Source organism: Neovison vison, chromosome 4, assembly GCF_020171115.1.
Source record: "Neovison vison isolate M4711 chromosome 4, ASM_NN_V1, whole genome shotgun sequence".
In the NCBI taxonomy this organism is placed as follows: domain Eukaryota; kingdom Metazoa; phylum Chordata; class Mammalia; order Carnivora; family Mustelidae; genus Neogale; species Neogale vison.
In genome coordinates, this window is record NC_058094.1 from 50244759 (window position 1) to 50269113 (window position 24355).

At 36.4% G+C, this 24355-nt stretch overlaps 1 protein-coding gene across 1 annotated transcript in view; it reads right to left on the bottom strand.

Moving 5' to 3' along the window:
- Positions 1-24355, bottom strand: part of RALYL (RALY RNA binding protein like) — a 695589-nt gene that overhangs the window by 80299 nt on the left and 590935 nt on the right. The window contains 1 exon segment of the mRNA XM_044245381.1: positions 3853-3900. Within this exon segment, the coding sequence (XP_044101316.1) occupies positions 3853-3900 (48 nt within the window).

Genomic DNA, 24355 nt, shown 5'->3' on the forward strand with positions numbered 1-24355 from the left:
GCTATTATGCTCTGGGAAGCAGAAGGGAAAACAATAAAAATAGAATAATCCAGAGGTGGCACAATGGACTATTTTGGAACAACTGACCAACCAGTTGATTTTTCAGTCCCAGGGACAATGCTCCATGAGTACCAGTATAAGAAATGCATTCAGCATCATTGTTAATAGTTACTGTTAGCTGTTATTCGTAGCTAACATTGATTGTGCAGTAAAAATATACCAGGATAGAGCAGACACAATGCGGATCATTATTTGTACGTTACTTCATTTAATCCTTAGAACAACCTTATGAGGCAGGAATTAATTTCTTGCTCACTTCATGAATGAGACAACATGTTTTGTGGTATTAAGTAACTCATCCAAGTTTGCACCACTAGTAAAAGAGAAAAAAAAATTAACCATAAATTCAAGCAGAGTGTAATTTGTGAGAAATTACTGTGGATAAAATGGTTAGCACTTTGTAGGCTATGTATATCGTCCATTCTGTTTTCCTTCATGACAATCTATTTTCATAGGGAACTCCTGACTCTATCCATTAGTGATGGATGCTTACATCTTTTTAACCAAGTGCAAAAAGTGGGAAAAAAAAAAAAAACAGTAAGAGCACAGATTGTTCAGACCTTCTGTTAGCAACACAACCATACTGACCTTTTGCACCCTTATATGCCAAACAGATTTTATATAAGACAAATAAGTGATACGGGGAATTGTTCAGAGTTCGTTTTTTTGGTGTAGTGAAGAATCATCTGAAAACTTCAAGCTCTATAACTCTTTGGCAGGTAGGACAGATTTATTTATCATCTATTTATCTATCTATCATCTACCTAGTCATGTTATTGAGCTATAATTTATATAGAAACTCCATTTTAGGTAGAAATTCTTTATTTTACTCATATTTTAAAAATATTTAATTTATTTATTTGACAGAGAGAGAGCGTGCAAGCAGGGGAGTGGCAGACAGAGGGAGAAGCAGGTTCCCCGCTGAGGAAGGAGCCTGATGTGGGGCTCGATCCCTGGGGCCTGGGATCGTGACCTGAGCTGAAGGCAGACACTTAACAGCTGAGCCACCCAGGCGCCCCTAGAAATTCTTTAAATGTAGAAGGAAATCCCAAGATAGAAAACACTTAAGAGACTACAATGCCAAAAGAGTTTCATATTGACAAACTAAAGTGTATATTAATTGAAAACTTTACTCATAGCAATTATGACAGTGCTCTGTATTCTGAAAAAAAAAGAAAAAAAAGCTGTATTAAAAAAATGTCTTCAGGGTGAGCCTAAAGGGTAGCCTGGGGTAGCCAACTTTGGCTGGGATCGAGCCCTGCATTGGGCTCCCTGCTCAGCAGGGTGTCTGTTTCTCCTTCTGTCCTTCACTTCACTTGTGCTCGCCTTCTCTCAAATAAATAAATAAAATCTTTAAAAAATTTTCTTAGAATTGTCTGAAACTAAAATTTTCAAATAGTATGCAGACTATTTAAATGTTGTCTTTTCTTGATAGTAAATGGGATTATTTTATGCTGCCAGATCCTCAGATCATTTTAAGGACAAGATATTACAGACTGTTTATTATTTACAATAAAATGCCGTGTTTTTAGAAATTATAAAAATTATTTGAGAAAATTATGTTTTAAAATTCATATTTAGTCATAAAGGCATAACTAATGGAACAACTTGCTTAACTGAGTAGTTGAACATAGCGGTGATGAATGTATGGTTGTGGTCTGATCATCCTTTAGGTAAGGCCGTCTCCTTTCACTTAACTCATAGACTAATATTGCTCCCCTTCCGTTTTGCATATTCAACAGTTGGTTATTGAATCTAAATGAACAGTTTATAATTGTAGTTTGGTCATGAATTTACTATATGACCTAGGGAAAACCAAAGTCTCTCTAAATCCAAAGAGATGAATTAAGAACACAAATTGAGTATCCACTATGTTTGAGACTTAATGATACTGCCTGAGGATACAATAATACTCAAACCTAAGCATTTTCCACATTCATGGAGGAAGAGAGGCAGACATAAATCAAATACTGTCATCACAAAGAAAGACAGCAGTAAAAAGCAGAAGTGCTGTGAAGGAACAATGCTGGGTACTGAGAGAGGGGAACAGAAGAAACTAATTTAGTCTGAAAGTGGTGCTCATGCTGAGAGCTGAGGGATGAAGTCAAGTTAACTATGGCAGAGGGAGGAATGGAGAGAAGGAGAAGCATGGAAAAAAGGTGCCGAAGGAGGAGGGTTTATCGTGTTCTTGTGGAGCTGGGAAAGGAGCCACACAGCTGGAGCAAGTAGAGCCAGGCTCTCCCTGGGATCCTGAAGTTTCTCCCCTATTAAAAATGTCCATTATGAACTATTTTTCCAAGTTTGCATTTTTATACCTTGGGATTTTTTGGGTTGTTATTTGACTAGAACTCACCACTAAAAAGCTTAAAAGATCTTTATCTCATTTTTGTGTGTGTGTGTGTGGTCTAATGATCTACAACAGTGAGCCCTTGATCTGCATATCTCAGAATTTCAATTACCCGTGTTTAGTTAAATAACTCGGCTCCCCACAGCACAAATCAAATTTCAGTTGCCACGTATTAACTATGAGTAATTTCATCAAGCCCAAACTTGGCTGCTGGTGTTTCAGCCCACTATGCCCTGTGCAAATCAGAGACACATCATGATCAGTGATTGGTCACGTCACGTCATTCAAAGCCCGTCTGGTTGCCGCGCATCTGTCGCACACACAGACAGGAACTGTGCAGTTGTACTGTCTCCTTGTTGCCAGTCATAAACCCATGTGGCCCTGGGTGTAACTGGTCCACAAAAATGAAAGTGCAGCAAAAAAGAGAAGTGGAAATGAAATAATATTACATGGGATAGAGCTGTAGGAGAAACAGCTGAGGATTGCTGACACTCTTCTACTAGAGAGACTCTAGATATCGAGCCAGAGGAACCTCGGAAAAGCAAACATATTGACACAAATGAGGAATTCAGTTGTGAAGGGATAAAACGGGATGATGATGCCCCAGAAGAAGGGACACTGGCAAAAGAACCACACACTGAAGACCTCCCCGAGATAGTTCACAACGCTGATCATCTATTGAAGCTGGTCCAGCCTTTGAAAGGAGTCGGACACCTCCCCGAGGCGCAAGAGGGATGCTAGCTCCCTATTGTATGTTGTACAAGAAGGCAGGTCCCGCTCAAACTACTTTTGGATAGGTCTTTTTACAAAGAGCTAAAAACAGGTCAATTCTGGATATTTTTACTGTTTCAAATTATAGTGTACTTAAAACAACTTTACTGTATTTCACGATTATTTATAACCAACAGAGAGTTTTTAATGTTTTTACAAACACTTTTAGAGGTGGTGGAAAAATTCTATTTTTCCACTGGTTGTTAACATCACTTTCCATGGTTTCCTTTATGATCCAACACCACTATGCAAAGCAAGAATGCCCGTAGTTTTTAACTGAATCTAACCAATCTAACTAACATTGCAATGTGTCATACTGAAAACAGATGTATTTTAGAAGGTTGGAGTCATTTTCCGAGTTTACAAAACTCTCAGTCTTGAAGAATCCTAAGGCAACAACAGACCTGGAAAACAATATTGGTTCATTAAATTTTTGGAATGTTTTGGAATGTTAATATTTGGCTTAAGAACCACTAGAGTCCTAAAAGTCCAAGATGTACTATGCTTTAGTAAGCACAATGAAAATAAGAAAATATGTCTACATTTTATTTTTTGGGACTGAGTAAAGAATTTTCTGTACTTTAAACATCTAGTAAGAATACCTAGGAATGCAATATACAAAACAGTTAAAAGAATTTAAATTAAAGGGTAACAAGAATGAAAAACTAACATACCGATTGTAGAAATCTTCTCTGTAGTAATCATAGTCAAAGACATAACCACTAAGGAGGGAAACAAAAAATTAGTTGACATTTGTTCAACCACACTAATTTTGGTATCAAGTTATGAGGTTATAACAAAAAACTTATGTTACTTTTAAAGTGTTTATTTTTCAGTGTAATTATGTATCCAAAGAGTTTTACAAAATAATTTCTACTTGGATATAGTGCCATATCAAACTATCATATGTCTGACAATGCAATGATAATGGTTTGTGTGGTATCGAATGGAAGATGAGAGGAGGTAGCAAAATAAAAAAATTTAATACTTGTAATGACATATGAATGAAAGTCATTTTTTCCAGACAGGATATAATATAGTTATCCTTTCTTCCTAAAGTATGTACAGTGAGGCTGTACAATGAACAAAAGGTATGGAACAGAAAGGTTTAATGACCCATTCGCTATAAGAATGATAAATAGAAATGATTTCCCTTAGAAATTCAGCATTTTTTTCCATTCCAAAAACTTACAATTTCATGCACAGAGGAAAAAAAATCCAACTTGGCAGAATCTTAGCAACAGTAATTTAATATTTTAGGGTACTTAAATAGCAATTAATAAGCACATTTCAGTGAAAAGATTAAGCTTCTTAAAGGAATATATAATAAAAACTGTTCCCATCTACTTATATAATTGTTGGAATTTACAAAGTCCTTTATATGCATTATTTCCTTTTAGTATGCAAAACAATCCTGTTGGATACTGTAACTAAAAGAAATTAAGGTGCAAAGGACCCAAGGGACTTGCTCAAATTTTTATTGCTGGTTAAGTGACAGAGCTGAGACTGGAAAAAAAAAAATCTGAATCCATGTCTGGGGCATTTTTCCATGGCACTGTGCAACCCTCCCCAGCCTGTAAGAAATTTGCTCATGACGAATGAAGTATCTATACTATAGGGGAATAATTATTTTTAATGTTTATTCACTATTTTTATTGGTATGAAACATACATAACAAAATTTATCATTCTAACCATTTTAAGTATACAACACAGTGGCGTTAAGTATATTCACAATGTTGTTTAAAGATCGCCATTAACCATTTCCAGCATTTTTCATTATCTCAAACAGAAATTCCATACCCATGAAACAGTAACTCTCCTTCCCCTACTTCCCTTACCCCCGGCCCCAGGTACTCTCCATTCTACTTTTTGAATCTGCCTCTTCTAGATACCTCAAGTAAGTGGAATCATACAGTTTTTATACTTCTTAGTCTGGCTTATTTCAGTTAGCATAACATTTTCAGGGTTTATCCATACTGTATTTTATATGAGAATTTCATTCCTTTTTAGGACTGATGTACACATCGCTTTTTGTTTATTACTCTATTGATAGACATTTGAGTTGTTTCCAGCTCTTGGCTGCTGTGAATAGTGGTGGTATGAACATCGGTGTGCAAATATTTGTTAGGGTCCCTGCTTTCATCTCTTTGGGGTATCTGCCTAGAAGTAGAATTGCTGGATCATAAAGTACTTTTGTTTAAGCTTTTGAGGAACCACCATAGACAGGCAGTAATTTTATATTCCCCGGTTGATCAATTTAACAGTCCTTCCGTTTGTAACTATTCTTACATCAGGCGACTTGAAAGAACACATTATTTAATCTTAACAACAACCTATAAGACATAGAGTATTATTCCAATTTTATAGGACGCTGAGTCCTTAGAGATACTAAATACCCTACACAGCACAGGTTAAGTGTTCTAGTACAGTGTAGTCATTCATGTGCTGCTTTGTCAGAATCTGACCAGGACGTGTGTGTCAGGAACTGTATTTGGCACTTAGGTTTAGAACCAAAACGGATGTCTATCTTTGATCATAAGTACCAGTTAGCAAACACAGAGACCTAATCATATTGATCCATTTCCCTGCTATTGCCACTAGCTCACCCCACATCTTACAAACTCCCCAGCATTTTGTTTCAGCAGAGTTGAGTTTAACCTCTGTCCTCTATTTAGAAAGTCTTGAATTCAGTCTTTCCTTACCTATTTAATCTGTATGTTGTATCTTTTTTCTTTGACAGCAGTGGAGACAGATAAAACGCTAATAAGAAAAATATTTTAAACGGGAAATACTTAGAAGTAAATGAATGGGACATAGAGAAACTGAAGGGGAGAACTATTAAGAGAGATTTATCAGGGCTGGCCTCTCTGAGGAGGTGACATATGACTGGAGGCTTGAAGAATGAGAAAAGTCCTATCAAGGGCCAGGGGAGAAAAGGACCCAGGGAAGAGAAAGCACAAAGACACAAGTCAGAAAGACTCTGATGAATTCAGTAAAGCAAGAAGGTTGGTCCAGGGCTACTGCCATCACTCAGACAAGAAATAACAACGTCCTAGAAACACCGCAGAAAAGATGGAGAGGGTTAGACAGGTTCAGGACACGTTTTGGAAGAAGAATTTAGAGGAAAATCTTGAGTTTGATTTTGGATAAGATAGCATTTGGATGCTTGTGAGACAATCAGCAAACACGTTCATGGGTGATTAAATGCTGCTTTACTGAGCAGCCCCAAAGAAAGGGCTTGCTGGGGATGTAAGTATGGGAGTTGAGAGCATGCTGATGGCAATAAAGCCATTGAAAAGGTGAGATCTTGGGTGCCTGGGTGGCTCAGTGGGTTAAGCCGCTGCCTTTGGCTCAGGTCATGATCTCAGGGTCCTGGGATCGAGGCCCGCATCGGGCTCTCTGCTCAGCAGGGAGCCTGCTTCTTCCTCTCTCTCTGCCTGCCTCTCTGCCTGCTTGTGATCTCTCTGTCAAATAAATAAATAAATAAAATCTTTAAAAAAAAAAAAAGAAAAGGTGAGATCTCTTTTAGGAGTCGGTGTAGTAAAAGGGAGGAGAAGCTGGTCCTAGGTATTCTAGCATTGTAGGGGTCAAGGGAAGAGAAGATAGCAAAATAGGTCAGATGTGGTTAGGAGACAGAACTTGAAACTAAGTAGCTCTGGTCAAGTTGTCAACAGGTTTGGTTTCTTCTGAGGCCACTTTTTTAACCTTGCAGATGGCTACTCTCTTGCTGTCTCTCCTTACGTGGTTGTCCCTCTGTGGTGTCTGAGTCCTAATCTCCTCTTCTGGTAAGAACACCTGTCATGGGGTGCCTGGGTGGCTCATTGGGTTGGGGCCTCTGATCCTGATCCTGGAGTCCTGGGATCGAGCCCCGTGTCGGGCTCTCTGCTTGGCGGGGAGCCTGCTTCCCCTCCTCTCTCTCTGCCTGCCTCTCTGCCTACTTGTGATCTCTGTCTGTCAAATAAATAAATAAAATATTAAAAAAAAAAAGAAAGAACACCTGTCATATTGGTTTAGGACCCACCAACATTTTCATCTTAACTTCCTCACCTCTTTGAAGACTCTCTCTGCCAATATAGTCACATTCTGAGGAACTGGGGTTTAGGGCTTCAACAGGTGAATTTTGGAGGAACACAATTATAACAACATTGAAAAATCTATTTAATCTTTACAAACTGCCTCTGCAAAGTGGAATAGCACAGTTTCTAGCACATTGTAATAAGTCAGTTAGTTTTTAAATCATTTTTCATAGAGTTGATATTTAAAACACAGGTTTATTTCAATAGAAATTTGGTGATTTTTATGATTGTGTCATGTTTCACCAGACATTTGTTAATTTAAATAAGTTTAATAGTCTTAATGCTTTAGCACATAACTTTATTTTTCCTCAGATGCTTAAAAGAGAATTTCAAAGGTTTATGAACTTGATTTAATTCAAGATATATAAATTCATCTTGATTTTTATATTTGTATTCTCTCTCTTTTTAAACTCCCCAACTGCCAAATATGACACATGAACCAATTAATAAATATGTTATAAATGTGGCTGACAATGATGATTCCATGCATTTCATACCTTCAGGAAATACTTCAATAATTTAATAGCCTTCTGGAAATTTAAAAATGCATGAGAAAAGAGAAATCATTTCTGTTTTTCTTAGTAGCTGCTTAAATTATCTCGCTCAATCTGTTTATTTTTTCTTCAGTCCTGACTGCTGAGATGAGTTTGCAAAAGAACAAGTTGTAGCTGAGCATCCTGAACTATTTGATCTCCAAGTCCCACTGTCTGCTATCAGGAACTCAATTTTACCTGTCACAGTTCAAAATGAAGTGAAATGCACACACAGACCTCTCTTGGTAATCACGACAAGCCTGTTTTTGTCTTAATGGCTTGGGCTTTTAGCTGAAATGCCATGGTTGTAGTTGGCTCAAGTCATAAGCTATAAAATCACGCTGGATTTCCAAGGAAGAAAAAGAGATTCAAAGAAATGAGAAGAGATAACCACAGGGCAAGTATGATTTGTGACAATTATGCTTTCCCAGTGTTGCTGCTGCAGCTCTCGTTTTTTTCCCCCTTCCCCAGATTTTGTCTCTCTTAAAAATCCCTTTCTCTTTCTGTGTGAAACTCTATTTGAAATTACCTGTCAAAAAAAAAAATGGCATTTCCAGAAGCTGTATTCGGGTTTTTAAGGTGTTTTATGTACCTCAAGATTTTACTGGAAGGAAAAACATGTCTTTCAAGTTAAAAAAAAAAAGAAGAAGAAGAAGAAGAAGATGATAGCCTTTCCTTTCCTCATAAACTGTTCTGTTCATGGGCTAATTTACTTTTTCTTTTTCTAAGGAGAGGCTTTTAAGGGAGGGACCTTTGCAGTTTTCATTATAGCAGCTTTGTTTGACAATCTGGTTCTTAGGTTACTGAAACAAAATGGTCATAAATCAGATATTTTAGGCACTTTCTGAGAAGAAACTAAGTCTAGGAAACGTTAAGGCTTCTGTTGTTTGGAGGCATGCTCTGTGTAAGGGGCAGATACTCAACTTTTTTGAAAAGTGTAACAAGAGTTTTGAATATTTCGCACAAATAATTTATATTTTTAAATTTTTAAATCTGGTACACTTTCATGACTCTTATTCTACCTTTCAGTGTACCTTTATTCTAACTGCTCAGGTTCCCTCAAAATTTAATGGGAAATGGGAATTAGTAAAGTAATTGTTTAGAGTTGCACACTCATAGTCTTTATTTTATTACCGAAGATTAAATGACACCAAGTAACTTCCCTGGAATTTAATTTAAGCTTTTTCATTTACAGAAGAAGAAATCACAACTCATTAGGTTTTGCAATATATGAGATCAATTTTATCTAATCCCTTTAAATTCATAAAACCAGCTTCATATGAATAGACTAATACACACAAGTATTTCTTTTTATTTTCCATCACAGAACTTCATTAAAATATAATCTGAAGAAAATGAATAAACTTCCCAGCACAAGGAGGAAGCATTTTAATGGTTTCATTACAGACATCCTGCCAATAGGAACTCCTACTGAAGCCTTCTCAGCGACTATATCTGGCTTCCCAGCGCTCGCTTCGGCAGCACATATACTGTATCTGGCTTCCCACATTAAACTGGATAATCAATTACTGAGTATTTTAAGTCAAGCATAGTACTGGGGCTTGTGGATAATAATATCAGCAGAACATGGCTTCTAACCTCAAGAAATGTCAATCTAAGTATAAGGGGTTAGATAAATATACGTATAACTATAATTTTAAACAGAATTTGAAAAATGCCAAAAGAGATATAAAAACTGTTATGAGAGCTTATAGGCAGAAGGAATAGGATGTGGATGGTGGGACAAGGTCTCAAACAAGCCTTTGTGAAGGAGATGGCATTCGAATTGGTCTTTATAAAGTTAGGGATTTGACAAGGGAATGTTCAAAAGAAGACCCTTCCAGAAGGCCAAGAATTGGTGATAGAAAAATGTGGAATAAATTTGTAGAACAGTACTTTATGAAGATCAGTCTCTGTCATTAGCATAACTTTTCTTCAGAGTACCTGTGGAAGTCATGATTGCAGAAGTCAAAGAGCAGACTAATAGACTGAATTTCCAGTAGAAGGTTAGTAGAAGTATCCTTAGATGTACCTACAGTATCCGATCTCTCTCTCTTTTTTTTTCCTTTAAGATTTTTATTTATTTATTTTTGACAGAGAGAGATCACAAGTAAGCAGAGAGGCAGATTGTGGGGTGGGGGTGAAACAGGCGCCCTGCCAAGCAGAGTGCCCGATGCAGGACTTGATCTCAGGACCTTGAGATCATGACCTGAGCTGAAGGCAGAAGTTTAACCCACTGAGCCACCGAGGTGCCCTACGATAACCTATTTCTAACTTGTCATAGAATCTGGTGTAGGTTTCCAAATGTCAGAGTAAATGTAGTTAAACAGATTTGTAAACTTTGTCAAGATAATATGTGGACAAAAATCTGTCTATTTTTTTTTAGGGAATACATATAAAACTTAAATTTTACTTTGGAGTGTGTGTGTATGTGTGAGTGTGTGTATATAGTGGATAGATATTCACACATACATTAAAAGTTCAAAAAGAATGAAAAAAGTTACTTAGTTTAAATTGCATTGACAAGATCATTTACTACCAAGGACTTTGGAATTGAGGAAGGAGGTGAGTGGGAACCTAAAGAATTATGACACATGCGTAAAGTTCCTGACTAATTGTGGATCAGGACCTGGGAGCTCAGGAAGATGCAGTGACTAAGACATTCAAAAGGGTAAAAACAATCCACCCAGCCTAGTTATGAGTTCTGGTCTCTTACCTGCTGTGAGTCAGATTTACTGTTTCACACACTTCAAGGGTATGTGTGAACCAGTATCTACTATAAGTAAGTTTACTGTGAAACAGTAAACAATTTAATTAAGGTAGGTGTAGATAGTGAGTTCTGGGAGCAAGAGAGAAAAAGGAGGGGAAAATATTATTTTTCTGTTTTCTGACTGAGTTAACCCAGGGATTGTGATTTTGGAAGTATCTTCTTGAATGGGGTGTGCTTGTTACCCTTCTTTATGCTGTGTGCTGTTAGGAAAGATGTTTACACATCCCATGTGTAAACACATATGTAAACACAATTCTATAATTGTGTTTATTTTTCCTTTCAGTCTTTCACTCTGGAATAAGTAAAAAAAAAAAAAAGATTCTCTTCAATTCATGATGACTTGATAAAGCTACAATGAAAATGAAAGTTTAATTTTTGCAAACTGCATGACATACTTGGTAAGAGAACTAGAAATGTGAAAGCAGGAGAACCAAGAATGTAGCCATTTTGAAGGCCTGGCCTACCTATAAAAGAGTCTTGTCTGGACCAGCGAAATGGTCTCCAAGTAGGTATTCCTGATTTCAAGTACATTCTCATCTCCTATCCATAATACCTGCTGCTAGTGACTTGAAAGCATTCTTTTTACAAAATATCAAAAATGAAACAACAACAAACTTTTCAGTTACTCTCCCTGCCTCACAAGGTAATTTTCAGACTCCATATTCAGTGCTCTCTAAAATGGGACTCCTTCTTCAAATATTCTTTAAAAATTTGTTTAACTACTCTTTCAACCATTCAGCGTTTTCTTGCACCTACTCTGTGTGGCAGAGAAATGCTCCTTGCTGTCACAGGAAGACATTCTTGGATCTCTACACAGTCTTCTGTATTAGCCAACTGGCAGCTCAGCGTTTTCCCATTATAGGGTTTTGCTCAAGCTCTCCATCTATGAACATGTTTTATCTTCTTTCAGTTGAATATTATCCATTCTTGAAGGCCAAACTCAATCCCCACATCTTCCCCAACTATAAAGCCTGTGCGATGAGACTAAATTCCATGTATTCTGTTACTGTTTTTGCATTTACATTGAATTCTCGCTTGTCAGTTTTCTGCTTTTCCTGTCACTTAACTAATTTATATAGATTGATTTCTGATAACTGTCTCCTTCACAAACCAATCTCTCTATTCCATTCATCATTCTTACCTTCCTTCTTCAAACTTAATCTGTCTTAATTTCTTGACACTGGAGTTTCCAGAGTAAGATATTCCAGGAGGACTCATGTCAAAATTCTGTAGAGTATTATCTCTCTCTTTGTTTTAACTGAATTCATCCATAAATATGCAGATTTCATTCTTACAACTTCTTATGCATACTTCTATCTGAACAGATTACAAAACAATTGACCATCCAGGAGTCTATTTCACTAGATTGTGAGTTTTGAAAAGGCAGAGTGTTAACGCTCACCCATCTGAAAGTTTTTGAATTGAATGTTATGTGCCTGTGGCAATTTCTGCAATGATAGTTATTGTTACTAGTTTTTGCAGGGAACAACTATCCATATTAGAGTTTTCAAATACCTGAGTATTAATATTGGAATGTTCAGAGCATTATGGGGATGCCTGGGTGGCGCACCCAGAATACTGGATTAGGCATCTGACTCTTGGTTTTGGCTCAGGTTGTGATCTCTGGGTGGTGAGATCGAGCCCCATGTTGGGCTCTGCACTTAGCTTGGAGTCTGCCTGAGACTCTCTCTCCCTTTGCCTCTTTCTCTGCATGTTCTTTCTCTCTCTCTTTCTCAATCAAATAAAATAAATCGTTAAAAAATGTTTAAGTCATTATGATTGCTATGTTGGGCTAGCCCTTTCTGCCAATAAATTGATAGTTATTGCCTCTCAGTTCTAAATCCATCTTTTTTTTTTTTTTTTCTCTTGCTTTATGATAATGGAGCTGGATCATATAAACATTGCCACTTTGTCAGCTGGTGCTAATTTAGAGTTTGTCAGAGGCATTGGAGGAAAACCACAAGGCAAAGAAGAGGAAGCAGTTTCTTTTTCCAGGGGTCCTTATGCTTTTCCAGCTTGCTCCTCTGACACTGCTGTCAGGAGGATGTGGGAGAACCATTGATGCTCACTGGCACCCCCGCAGGACGGTGCCCACCCACCAACACTCTAACCAAACCCGTGCCGTCCTGCAGGCTGCAGTCACACCCTCTCCTACAACGGGGTGACTCTTAGCCTGAGAGAGAGGCTCTTCACTGACTCCTTCCCTGGATATGCTCCTTCAGACAAAGAGATAGCAGCTATTTCCTACATTTTCTATTCTAATATTCATTTATAGTCTTTTTTTTTTTACCCTTTTTATACCCTTTTTTTTTTTACCCCTTTAAAGTAGTTAACCATGTAATTTTACTAGTTAATAATTCCTCATATTAAATTTTCTCTGTTAAAATTACTTTTTTTTTTTTTTTTAAAGATTTTATTTATTTATTTGAGAGAGACAGTGAGAGAGAGCATGAGCGAGGAGAAGGTCAGAGAGCGAAGCAGACTCCCCATGGAGCTGGGAGCCCGATGTGGGACTCGATCCCGGGACTCCAGGATCACGCCCTGAGCCGAAGGCAGTCGTCCAACCAACTGCGCCACCCAGGCGTCCCCTCTGTTAAAATTACTGGTGTGGTTTCTGTCTTCTGTCTCCTGACTGAGCCTTGCCTAATACAGCCCTGTTCAGGTGCTCTTTTTTCTACATGTCGAGTGTGACCGAATGTGACATATACTCAAAGGGTATAGGTTGTCCATTTATAGATAAACTTTTCATAGCTTGTATAGTTGATAGTTTTATTATAATTTTCATTTTATTGGATTACAATAATTTTTCTGAAGTTTTCCTTCAAGACTAAATTTATCAGCTGCCCATATTCTTCATGGTAGAGTTCAGCTTATAAAAATGTTTAAGACTGATGTCAAAAGGGATAATAACAATAGTAACAACAACGTTAATCTAACAATTAACATTTATTGAATGTTTAGCATTTATCACTGTTCTAACTGCCTTGGTTATGTCAAATCATTTAATTATCTTAAAAGTCCTAAGAGTTAGTGTTAATATTATCCTGATTGTATAAATGAAAGAACCAAGGCAATTATATCATTAATTAGAGTCCACAGAATAAATCACACACTGTCTATGGCTTACCAGATACCGGAGTAAGAAATATTAGATATTTTTGCCAATTGCTACCACTAGCAGAAGTAGAAACCAGTAATGTGCTACCACTACCATAAGGCTAGTGAAATCTTTGTGGCATTAACTCAAGTGTAGAGCTTTTAAAAAAGAAGATAATAATTCCATTGGACTCTCACTTTTGAGATCTCCCCGGAAACAGTTTAGTGTATTTCAGTAAAGTTTTGTAAGAATAGTAACCAACTGGAATGCATACAAATGAAAGAAATTAGAATGGCAAGAAATATCAAAAATGATTCTGTATGAAAAAGGTTGAATTAAATAAGGTTGTTTGGTCTAGAGAAGAAAGCCTTTGGGAAAGAAGGCAGCTAACTGTTTAAATATTTGAAATGTTGTCAAGTGGAAGAGGCATTGAATTTATTCACTGTGGTTCCAGAAGGCAAAACAAGTCTTAAAGAGTAGTAATTACAAGGAACAATGTTACTGCTAAATATAACAAAGAAATAGAATAATGAGTTCCAAATATCTTGAGTGTCTAGTAGTTTTGGAAAGAAAATAGAAACATAAAAAGAAAAATACCATGACAAAACAGTGTATGATCTAGTATAATACAGTGTAACAGATACATGTGCTTTAGGAAGAGCCTGAAAATCATTTGCTAGGGATTTTGTAGTGAAGAGAATTGATGCATTACATAGTTCTGGGATATCTTCCAAGTTGAAATTTCATGATTTTATTAAATCAAATTACTTTGTCAAAGTGTAACATTTAACTCTTCACCTACAGGTTGTGGGAACATGGTGACCTGAATCTGGCTCTTTTTCTGTTGAGCACCAGTTTTGGTCTCCTTGACTCCCCTCAATCAAACTGATGCAGAATTAAAAAAGAAATAAAAATTGGACTTTCATATTATCTAGGAAGAAACAGAAAGTATGCTTCTTCCAAAACTTATGGGATGCAGTAGGAACTTAACTCAGAAAAAAGTATGGCTTAGATGTAGTTTATTGTTAAAGACTAAAGATGGAAAAAGAAAGGAATTCCATCTTAATCTTACTAAGAAAAGAGCAAGACAATAGAGGAAAATAAACTAGGGAGAGGAAACTAAAGTCAGGTTCAAGTCTGAAAATCTATCAGCATACTCTGACACAAAAATAAATGAAAGGAGAAAAAATAGGATTTTCATCAGTAGATGCTAAAGAGGTATTGGAAAATAATAAAAGGCAGTCCTTATGATATATTCTAAATAAAATAGTAAGAAGAGAACTACTTAAATAGATATGTGCCAAAAACAAGAAGGAATATTGAATGATTCTTCCACTCCTCATTGACTTGGTTTACACTCCATCAATTACTACGTTCATGTGTACCTTCATATATATATATATACATGGTTTATTGTTGTAGTCTGTATTTTATCCTCACTGAATTGCCAGTTCTTATCCCTAAATGACACATTTGTAGAAGAGATAATCTCCTTCATAATTACTATTCTTCAAAATTTTGTTTATAATATCCTCATCTCTAGATAAACTCTAGAAATATTATCAGATTTTTCCACCACTATCATTTTTCTGATAGTCTTTGTCAAAAATCATTTTGTCCCCCTCAAGAACTCTTCATTTAAAGAACATGACTAAATAGTTGTTAAACATATTTTCATAAATTAAGTTGAGCCTTATGATGTGGGAGTCCAGAATCAAAACAAGGTTAATAGCCACATTTATAAAATTTTTTCTGGGTTTGGTACATGGTAAAACATATTTTCTCTTGATGTCTTTCTGTTATCCTCACAAATGAAAGATGATGTAGTTGAACACAGGATTCTTGTTACAATCTTTTCCCTCAAAAATACCTCTGTTATTGTCTTCCCGGTAGTACATATCGGAAAGAAAACTGAGTCCAACTTTAGTTTTTCTCTTAAAGTTAGCTTTTCTTTTTCAGCGTAGATACCAAGAGCTTTCTTTACTTTCAAGTTGTAAAAATCGCATTTAAAAATCAGTGAATTATGTTTTATCTTTCATTGTTGACTCATGTTCTATAAAATTGTTCCTTGTGGCAATACCTATTATTTACAGATTAAACTCTATGAACTTTCATCCATTTTTTCCCCTTGTTCTTATTTTGCCACTTTCCTCTATTTTACTCAGGGAATGTTTGTCAAGTTTTTTCCTAATGTCACTTACTGGGGCTTTTCCCCCAGTGTAGTATCAAATGTGCCATTTACTTTTTCATAAGAAGCATTATATTGACTCTGGAGTTTAGTTAAAGAATCAACTGTTATTTTCTAGATTAGTCTCTTCTTATTACAACCTACAGATGGAGGGAGGAGTCAAGATGGCGGAGAAGTAGCAGGCTGAGACTACAACCTACAGATGTTTCTTATAGGCACTTGCCTTCTGAACATTATTAAACTAAGTTAACAGACATTTAAAAAATATTATTCAGTTTCTAGAATTAAATCTTCTGTTTTTGTTTTCAAATTTAGATAAAATTGTCATGTAACATTTTACCAGTTTTAGGTGTACAGAATAATGATTTGGTATTTTATGAAATGATTACCAGAATAAGTTTAGTTAACATCCATCACCACACATAGTTACAAAATTGCTTTCCTTTGTGATAAGAACTTTTAAAATCTCTCTTAGCAGCTTTCAAATATACAATAGCATATGATTAACTATAATCACTATGCTGTACATTACATCCCTGGGATTTACTAATCTTATACCTGGAAGTGTGTACCTTTCAACCACATATTCATTTTGAATAGAATTAAATCCTACTCAGAGGAATGAGTTCTCTCTGAGCCCTCACAGTATGGCTGGGCTTACTTGTAGTGAAGAAATTTTCATAAGCTTCCAAGCTTTTTTTCTCATTAGTGCTTTTCTGTCTTAAGTCAATATTCAGTGTTTACGTTATTACGATTACATAAATACTACTTACAGTTGAGCCACATACTATCATTACATTTCCTTTTTGTACAAATTGTTGTTTACTTGGCCTTGAGAATGGCTTCATCTTTTTCATTCTTCCTAGAGCTCTCCATATCCTGTTATAATCCAGATGAGTCCTCTCTGGGTCTGCTACAAAGTGACCATCCTGGCACTTCTTTTCACCAGTGACTTGGGGACTTTTTTCTTTCTTGTGTTAGACCACTTTATTTATTTATTGGTTTATTTGCTGGTTTATTCAATGCTTTTGGTGAAACAAGCATCAGTAGATTTCTTAGAAAGGACTGGTTAATCCTTAGATTTCTGAAAATAGCTGATTCTTATTATTTGCGTATTCTGTATTTGTGAATTTGTTAAGATCACCTGTAAACCCCAGATCAATACCTGCAGTGCTTTCATGGTCACTCACAGACATGCACAAAATGGCAAAAGTTTGAGTTGCCGAGGCAGCACATTCCCCACTGAGACTGAGGTGAGGTGCTGTCTTCTTTGTCCAGATCTGATCCAGATCTGACACTGCAAATAAATATACTTTTCATGGTCTACTTAGTGCTGCCTTTTTTTTTTTTTTTTGCATTTCTGTGTTTTTCATTGGTGATTTTTCTGTCTGCAATGGCCCCTAAACAGAGAGCTGAGGTGCTGGTAAGTGTTCCCAAGCACAACAGACTGTGATGTGTCTTAGGGAGAAAATATATGTGCTACATGACCGTCCCTCAGAAAGCATTATAGTGCTGTTGGTCATGAGTTCAATGTTAATGCATCAACAATATATATGAAATAAACTCTCTTTACACAGAAACGTACTCAGCAGGGTTATGTATTAATTGGTTAACAAAAATGTTGTGACTAGTGCCTCATGGGAACCTAATGCTATATTTCCCCTAGGACCAGTGGTTCAGTATTTGCTAATGCAGTGGCTGCAGTGACGTGACAGACTAGAACTACCACAAAAATACAAGAATGGAGTAGATCTTTTCCTATCTTCATGCTTGACTGATACTGTGTTTCGTAGGACTGACAATCTGGTTGGATATCACTTTCTCTCAGAACTTAGAGGAAATTATTGCCTTGTCTGCGAGTTCCTAATGTTGAGAAATGTGATGACATTCTGATTCCGAGTCTTTGTATGTGGCTTTTATTCCTCTGCTTAAAGGTTCTTCTTCTTCTTCCTTTTTTTAAAGATTTTATTTATTTATTTGAGAGAGAGGGAGGGAGGGAGCATATGAGCAGGGAGAGGGGCAAAAGGAGAAGAAGCAGTCTCCCCAGCTGAGCAGGGAGCCTGCGGGACTCGATCCCAGGAGCCAGGGATCATTACCTGAGCCAAGGGCAGCCACTTAACCGCCTGAGTCACCCACGTGCATCGTTTAAGATCTTCTTATCTATAGCAATTAATCTGCCTAAGTGTGCTCCAACTTTCATTCACTGTGCTGAGCATCCTCCTATGGGCAACGTATGTTTCAGTATTAGGACACTTCCTTTCATTACTTATTCGTTAATGTCCTCTGTTTTCTCCTTGTGAAACAATTATTACTACATACTGATCTCTGGGAGTAAGCCTCAAATTATTTTTAAATCTTTTCTTAACTATTTTCCACCTCTGTTTTTGTGCTCTTTTAAGTTTGAATTCCAAACGTTCATTTGCTTTTATTTTCTAAGAATTTTCTTTTTTGTTTTCCATATGTTCCTTTATAATAATGCAATTTTTCTATAGATATATTTTCCTATATCTAGGGATATTGATTATAGGTTTTTAAGAGGTTCTAGGGTTATTTTTTGCTTGTTTGTTTAGTTTAGTTTTATACTCCTTATATATTTCCCCTACTGTGGAGTTCTGATATTCTCTGTTTTTGTTTTTTTTTTTTCCTTTGTGTTAGAGTATTTTTTCAAATATCTGGTGATCCTTTGCTGGTAGGTCATAATTCAGAGCATGGTACTAAAAACCTGACTGGAAGTTGTGTGTGTGTGTGTGTGTGTATGCGCGTGCGCACACACATGAGTGTGTGCACGTGTGCACGTGTGCACACATATGCAGGGCTTGTTGACCAGAGGGTCTCACTGGGTTGTGATGGGCAGGGGCTTAAGGGTTTACTGGGATTGTAAAATGTCAGTATCTCCAGATCTTCTGGATGTCAGTTTTCTGAGATGATAAACTGCTAAGTCGTTGTTAAAGAGAAATCTCATTCTGGTCCAATGTTGAAAATAATGGCATTGTAGGGTGGCCCTAATTTTCCCATAGGACATTATGATATAGTGACAAGATCCCCCCCTCTCCCCCCAACTGTGAAGAGCTGGGTTGGAGTGTTAGGAATTAATGCGATTTCTGGCACTCAGAAAGCATTTCACATAAACTAACTTTCCTCCTCATGGTGGAATCTCTTGCAAAGCAAAGGGAGTAGCTGAAGACCAAACACGAGGACATAAGGACATAAGCTCCTTCTTGAAGGCATGACTTTTTTTTTTTTTTTTTTTTAAATGAAGAAACAGGAAGAGAAACAGAAAAGGGAGGAGAAGAGGGGAGGTAGAAAGAGGGGAGAAAGTAAGAGAGTAGGAGATTGGGAAGAGGGAGAGGAGAAGAGAGGGGAAGGAAAAGGGAAGGAGGGGAGAAGGGAGAAAACAACAGGGAGAGGGAAGGAGAGGGAAGAGGAGGCAGGAGAGGGGGAAAGGGATGAGAGGAGCTGAAAGAATCTTGAACACAAGGTTTTTCAGTCTCCCATGATGTGGTTACTGGTTAATTTGTCAGTATGTCATTCAGTGTCACTTCTAAGATACATTTGGTGCAGCCAAATAGTACTACTAGTTATCTTCAATAGAAACTGAACCTGCCTGGGTCATATCATGACTTTTCGTTTATAACTTGTCCTTCAAGAATTATCAAGTAATGCCCCACATCACAAATATTTGCTTATTTTTATTTTATCTTCTTTAGCAGATTAGAGCTGCCAAGTCATGCCTTATATTAGATACCTCTTCGTAGACGGTAAGGTCCTTAACGGCAAAGACTTAGACTTGTCTATAACTTCTCAATTACTGTAGTGAAGGACTAGCTTTTTATTTTAAAAATTTCCCGTTCATCACTGACTGATAATTTCATTTAATACCAAATTGTATACTTAGATGTCAAAGTGACATAAAAATGCAGTTTCTAAATGCTTTCTCTTCCTTTTTGTACTTCTGTAATCACCCTGGTAAAAAAAGAGTTCACAGACTGACCGGTTTAGTGAATCCACTATGAGAAACATTGCTCTAGTCCATCTTTGTACCTTACTTTACACCTAGCAATATGATTCGAGAAGAATTTTGTACTGAATAGATTAATTCTCATCCAAGTATAATTAAATTGATATTCAGAAATAAAGAAAAAAGATCCTGGATCTTGATTAGAATGAAATGGAATAATAAAATCTACTTCTTGTTTTGTTTGTTTGTTTTAAAGATTTTATTTATTTATTTGACAGAGAGATCACAAGTAGGCAGAAAGGTAAGCAGGGAAGAGCTGGGGGAAAGCAGGCTCCCTGCCGAGCAGAGAGCTAGATGCTTCAGGACTCCATCTCAGGACCCTGAGATTATGACCTGAGCTGAAGGCAGAGGCTTAACCCACTGAGCCACCCAGGTGCCCCCACTTCTTGTTTTTTAATCTCTGGTTTGTACTTTGAACGTTTAAATGTTAGGCAATTAGCAATGTCCTAAAAAATAACGTGAATTGCAGAATGTTTTAAATATATTGAACAATTAAGTCTAAATAATTTGATGCCACCCTTCATCTGCCATTGTGAACAGTAAAGTTTTACTTTACTAAATTCCCCCAAAATGATAGTTTTATGTTGTGATCTTTGTAATATAGAAGGAAAGTTCAATATTCAGTCACAGTTAACAGCAAACTATTTCTGTCTAGTAGGCTGGTTTTCAAATAGCAGCTGACATTGTTATCACATAATATTTTGCACACACACATTTAGAGCCTCCTTCAAATAATGAATCAATGCACTTAATGAAATTAGACAGTTGTTCATTGTACAAATGGCAGTGATGCTATCAAATTTTTTCTTATGAACTTCGAATGAAAAACTGGTAACTGAAGAAAATTAGAAATGAATGCTTTCATTCATTGGGAAGCCCCCTAGTCTTTGACTTGGTGGTCTGACATGGGAACCTGGAGGAGTCAGCATGTCATGGGCCTCCTGAAATTGGTGTTGATAATCAAAGGCCCATGATTAAGAAACATGTTTTAAAAATAACTTCTTTAGAGAGCCTCACTTTTTATTTATTTTTTATTTTTTTATTAAGATTTTATTTATTTATTTGACAGACAGAGATCACAAGTAGGCAGAGAGGCAGGCAGAGAGAGAGGAGGAAGCAGGCTCCCTGCAGAGCAGAGAGCCCGATGGGGCTCGATCCCATGACACTGGGATCATGATCTGAGTGGAAGGCAGAGGCTTTAACCCACTGAGCCACCCAGGCGCCCCTAGAGAGCCTCACTTTTTTTAAAAGGCTTTCAAGATTTTTAGTATCCAGCTGGGCTATAACATCTACTTCATTGAAATACCACTTGCATGATACAATAATTTAACAAGATCTGGGAGAAATGTCTTATCAAGTGTTTCATCTTTTTTATTGCTTTTCTTTGAAGCTAAGAGGAAGTTACAGTTAAGGGTAGTCTACTGTTGAGTTAAACCAGAGGCACTGTTACTTATTTTGAAGTTGAACGTGGCCTGCAGGTTCTAATGGTAAATTCTGAATGTGATCTAATTAAAATTTTACCAAGGAAATAATTTTTCTAAAAATATGAAACATTTGGGATTGATTTTTCATTTTAATATCTATTTTAGTTGGCATGCCAAAATACAGATCTTCAATGCATTTTCCGCCCTGATAAGCTCCAAAAGCGTTAAGCGAAGCCTTGGCTTTTGCTAATATTGGGTAGCTATCGATTATACTGTGATAACTGATTTGTTCTGGAAAATTAAGTAGGGAATCTTTTGAAACAAAACTATTCTGTACTTTGAAAATGTCATTAAGGGTGTTGAAAAGGTCACATTTTGAGATTGATGAAAAAAAGATCAGTCATTCTTGGCTGGATGAACAGAATTTAATTGTGAAGTGAGGCTTTAAAACTTTTGCCAGCATTTTTCATAATGCAAATCTGGGATTCACACTGCCTCTGGAAGCAATAAATAACTTTTTATGTACATATTATTTTCCTGAATAATTAAGATATTATGTGGATGTTCGTGATGATTCAGATGAATATGAAACTTAGAAGGCAGAATGAAAGTGTGAATGAAATTGACAGCTCTTTAAGCAAAAGCCCGAGGCTGGACTCCATTCCAAAATGACTACTAATATGCTGTGTGTCTTTATGGAGATTACATCACATCTCTGTGTCTTAGTTTTCCAGTATTGAAATAATTATAATATCTATTTTCTCTACATAAGAATCAGTATAGATTCATTGAACTATGGAAAATAAAGGCTAATCAATACTTTGAATCCTTTAGGAAGGGCTAATCCTGCCAAGAAATTATTTAGATAAAGCAAGTACAATTCCATTGGAAAACGCTTTAGGTATATTTAAAAATAGGAAAAATAAATGTTTTTTTTTTCCTCTTAAGATTGATTTATTTAGTTGAGAGAGAGACAGAGAGCAAGAGCAAGGGGAGTAGAGGGAAAGGAGAGAGAATCTCAAGCAGACTCTGTGCTGAGTGTGAAGCCAGACACAGGGCCTGATCTCACAACCCTGAGATCATGATCTGAGCTGAAACCAAGAGTCAGATGCTTAGCTGACTTGAGCCACCCAGGCGCCCTGGAAAAGGAGTTTATTATCTTCAAGTAAAGTTAATTAGTTTTATTTCCTTGAAGGTGGGTTGATTTTAACTGAGTGAAATCAAGCATTTATTATTTTGAACATTTATTTCTAGTGAGTGTTTTCAGGACAGATTTTAAAAGTATATGAAACTGAGGTCTTATTTCCAACTGTATTCAATGCTCTCTTCTTGTAGAATTTCTACATATAACATCTAAATAATCAGAGCCACCATTTCTGTTTTATTCATATGCATACCTAAATACACTTATCTTTTATTGGTCAGACTATATGCTCACCCTTTCAATGCAGCTGGATACTTTAAAATCTCATGTTCCTCAAAAACAGTGCTTGTGGTATTAAGGAAACAGTGGTATTTGTGTAAGTTAGTATACCTATCAGAGTTTTGATTGTTTTAAATTTGATTCTGTAACATCATATAGGATTAGATCTTCTCATGAGTGAGATTTTATGTATGACAAGTTTAATTTCTCATGTATGAGTATTCGATGTCTACAAATTAGTTTGGCTAATTTAAAATTGTATGATATGAAATGATCATAAATCCTTGTAGATTTTAAAGGACTTCTCATTAGGCATTGCCTTTTTAGAATAATTAAATAGTGAGGATTGCTATGACTCAGAGTTTAGAGGCTGCAGTATGATTATTTAACCAATATTATTTAAGTTATATTTTTAACAGCATTCTTATCTTAAATATACATATAACCTGTATGACATCAGATTTGTTAATGAGTTGAATGGGTTTAATAGTTGAATTTCTCTCTCTCTCACTCTCTCTCTCTACATAAATAGATATCAAATGATAGATTGACTTTTAAATACCTTAATTTATTATGATCAAAGATCTCATATAAATTCTGGGGGAGAGGTTGCCTAGGATATATAATAATACCAATTCTCAAAGTAAAACTGATATGAACTGTGACATTTGGCTTAATGTGACACTTTATTATATGAATGAATTAGACAGTGGTGGAAGTGCTGATAACACTCTTTTGAAATATCATCAGCTCTAAAGTCCTGCACCAGTGCTTTCTTTATAAGCAGAACTTAAATAAATCTATTTAATGATCCTATGTATTTTCTTCCCTCTAAGTAACACTATACTCCTGCCTGCTATAATCTGCAATTACTTTCTTTTCCCCGAGGAGAACATTTCACTGAAGAAATCATTTCAGTCACCACGAGTCTCTCTGTGGCCTAAGACATTTTCAAATGGTAAGGACTGAGGAAGACTGTTTTTGATGACTCTACTCTATTTTATTATTGGAGAGTAATGAATTCTTGCTCCTTAAAAATGCATTCTGGAACCTATGCATTCAAGACACCACTGTCAAAATATATATATACATGATTGATGACCCAATTTATCGGTGATATTGTATATGCCATCATAGTGCAGTTTAAATGGTTTTGACAAGTACAGAAGAGTGGCATTGACAGGTGCAGAAATAAATAATGGGTTTAAGCTTTCAAATGTTTTTACAGCATTTCCCTGAGTGGCAGGTTGATAAATTAAAATTACAGTTGTAGCATCAGGCCTGAGAGCACAACTGCTTTAGATTACAAAAATAGCGCCGTGGAAACTTTGTGTTCTTTCCAGAGAAGCAGCCTGGAGGGCCTTGGGAAAAAATGAAACAAGTGCAGTTGCTAAAGGAATCATTAATTTCATGATAGCACTGTCTCAGTCTAAACAAATAAAAAAATAGATTTTTAGAAGAGGAAAATTGGCTTTATCCCTTTATCCCTTTTTCCCTGGAGACTCACAGAAAAACTGAAACCACGCTATCGAGAGATAGCGATTGAGTTGGCCATGAGCGGCTTCAGGATGTCAGATGGGCGTATTTAAGAGCTCAGGGACAGTTTCTTGTTAACCTTCCCTTAGTTCTGATTTTAGCTGGTCATA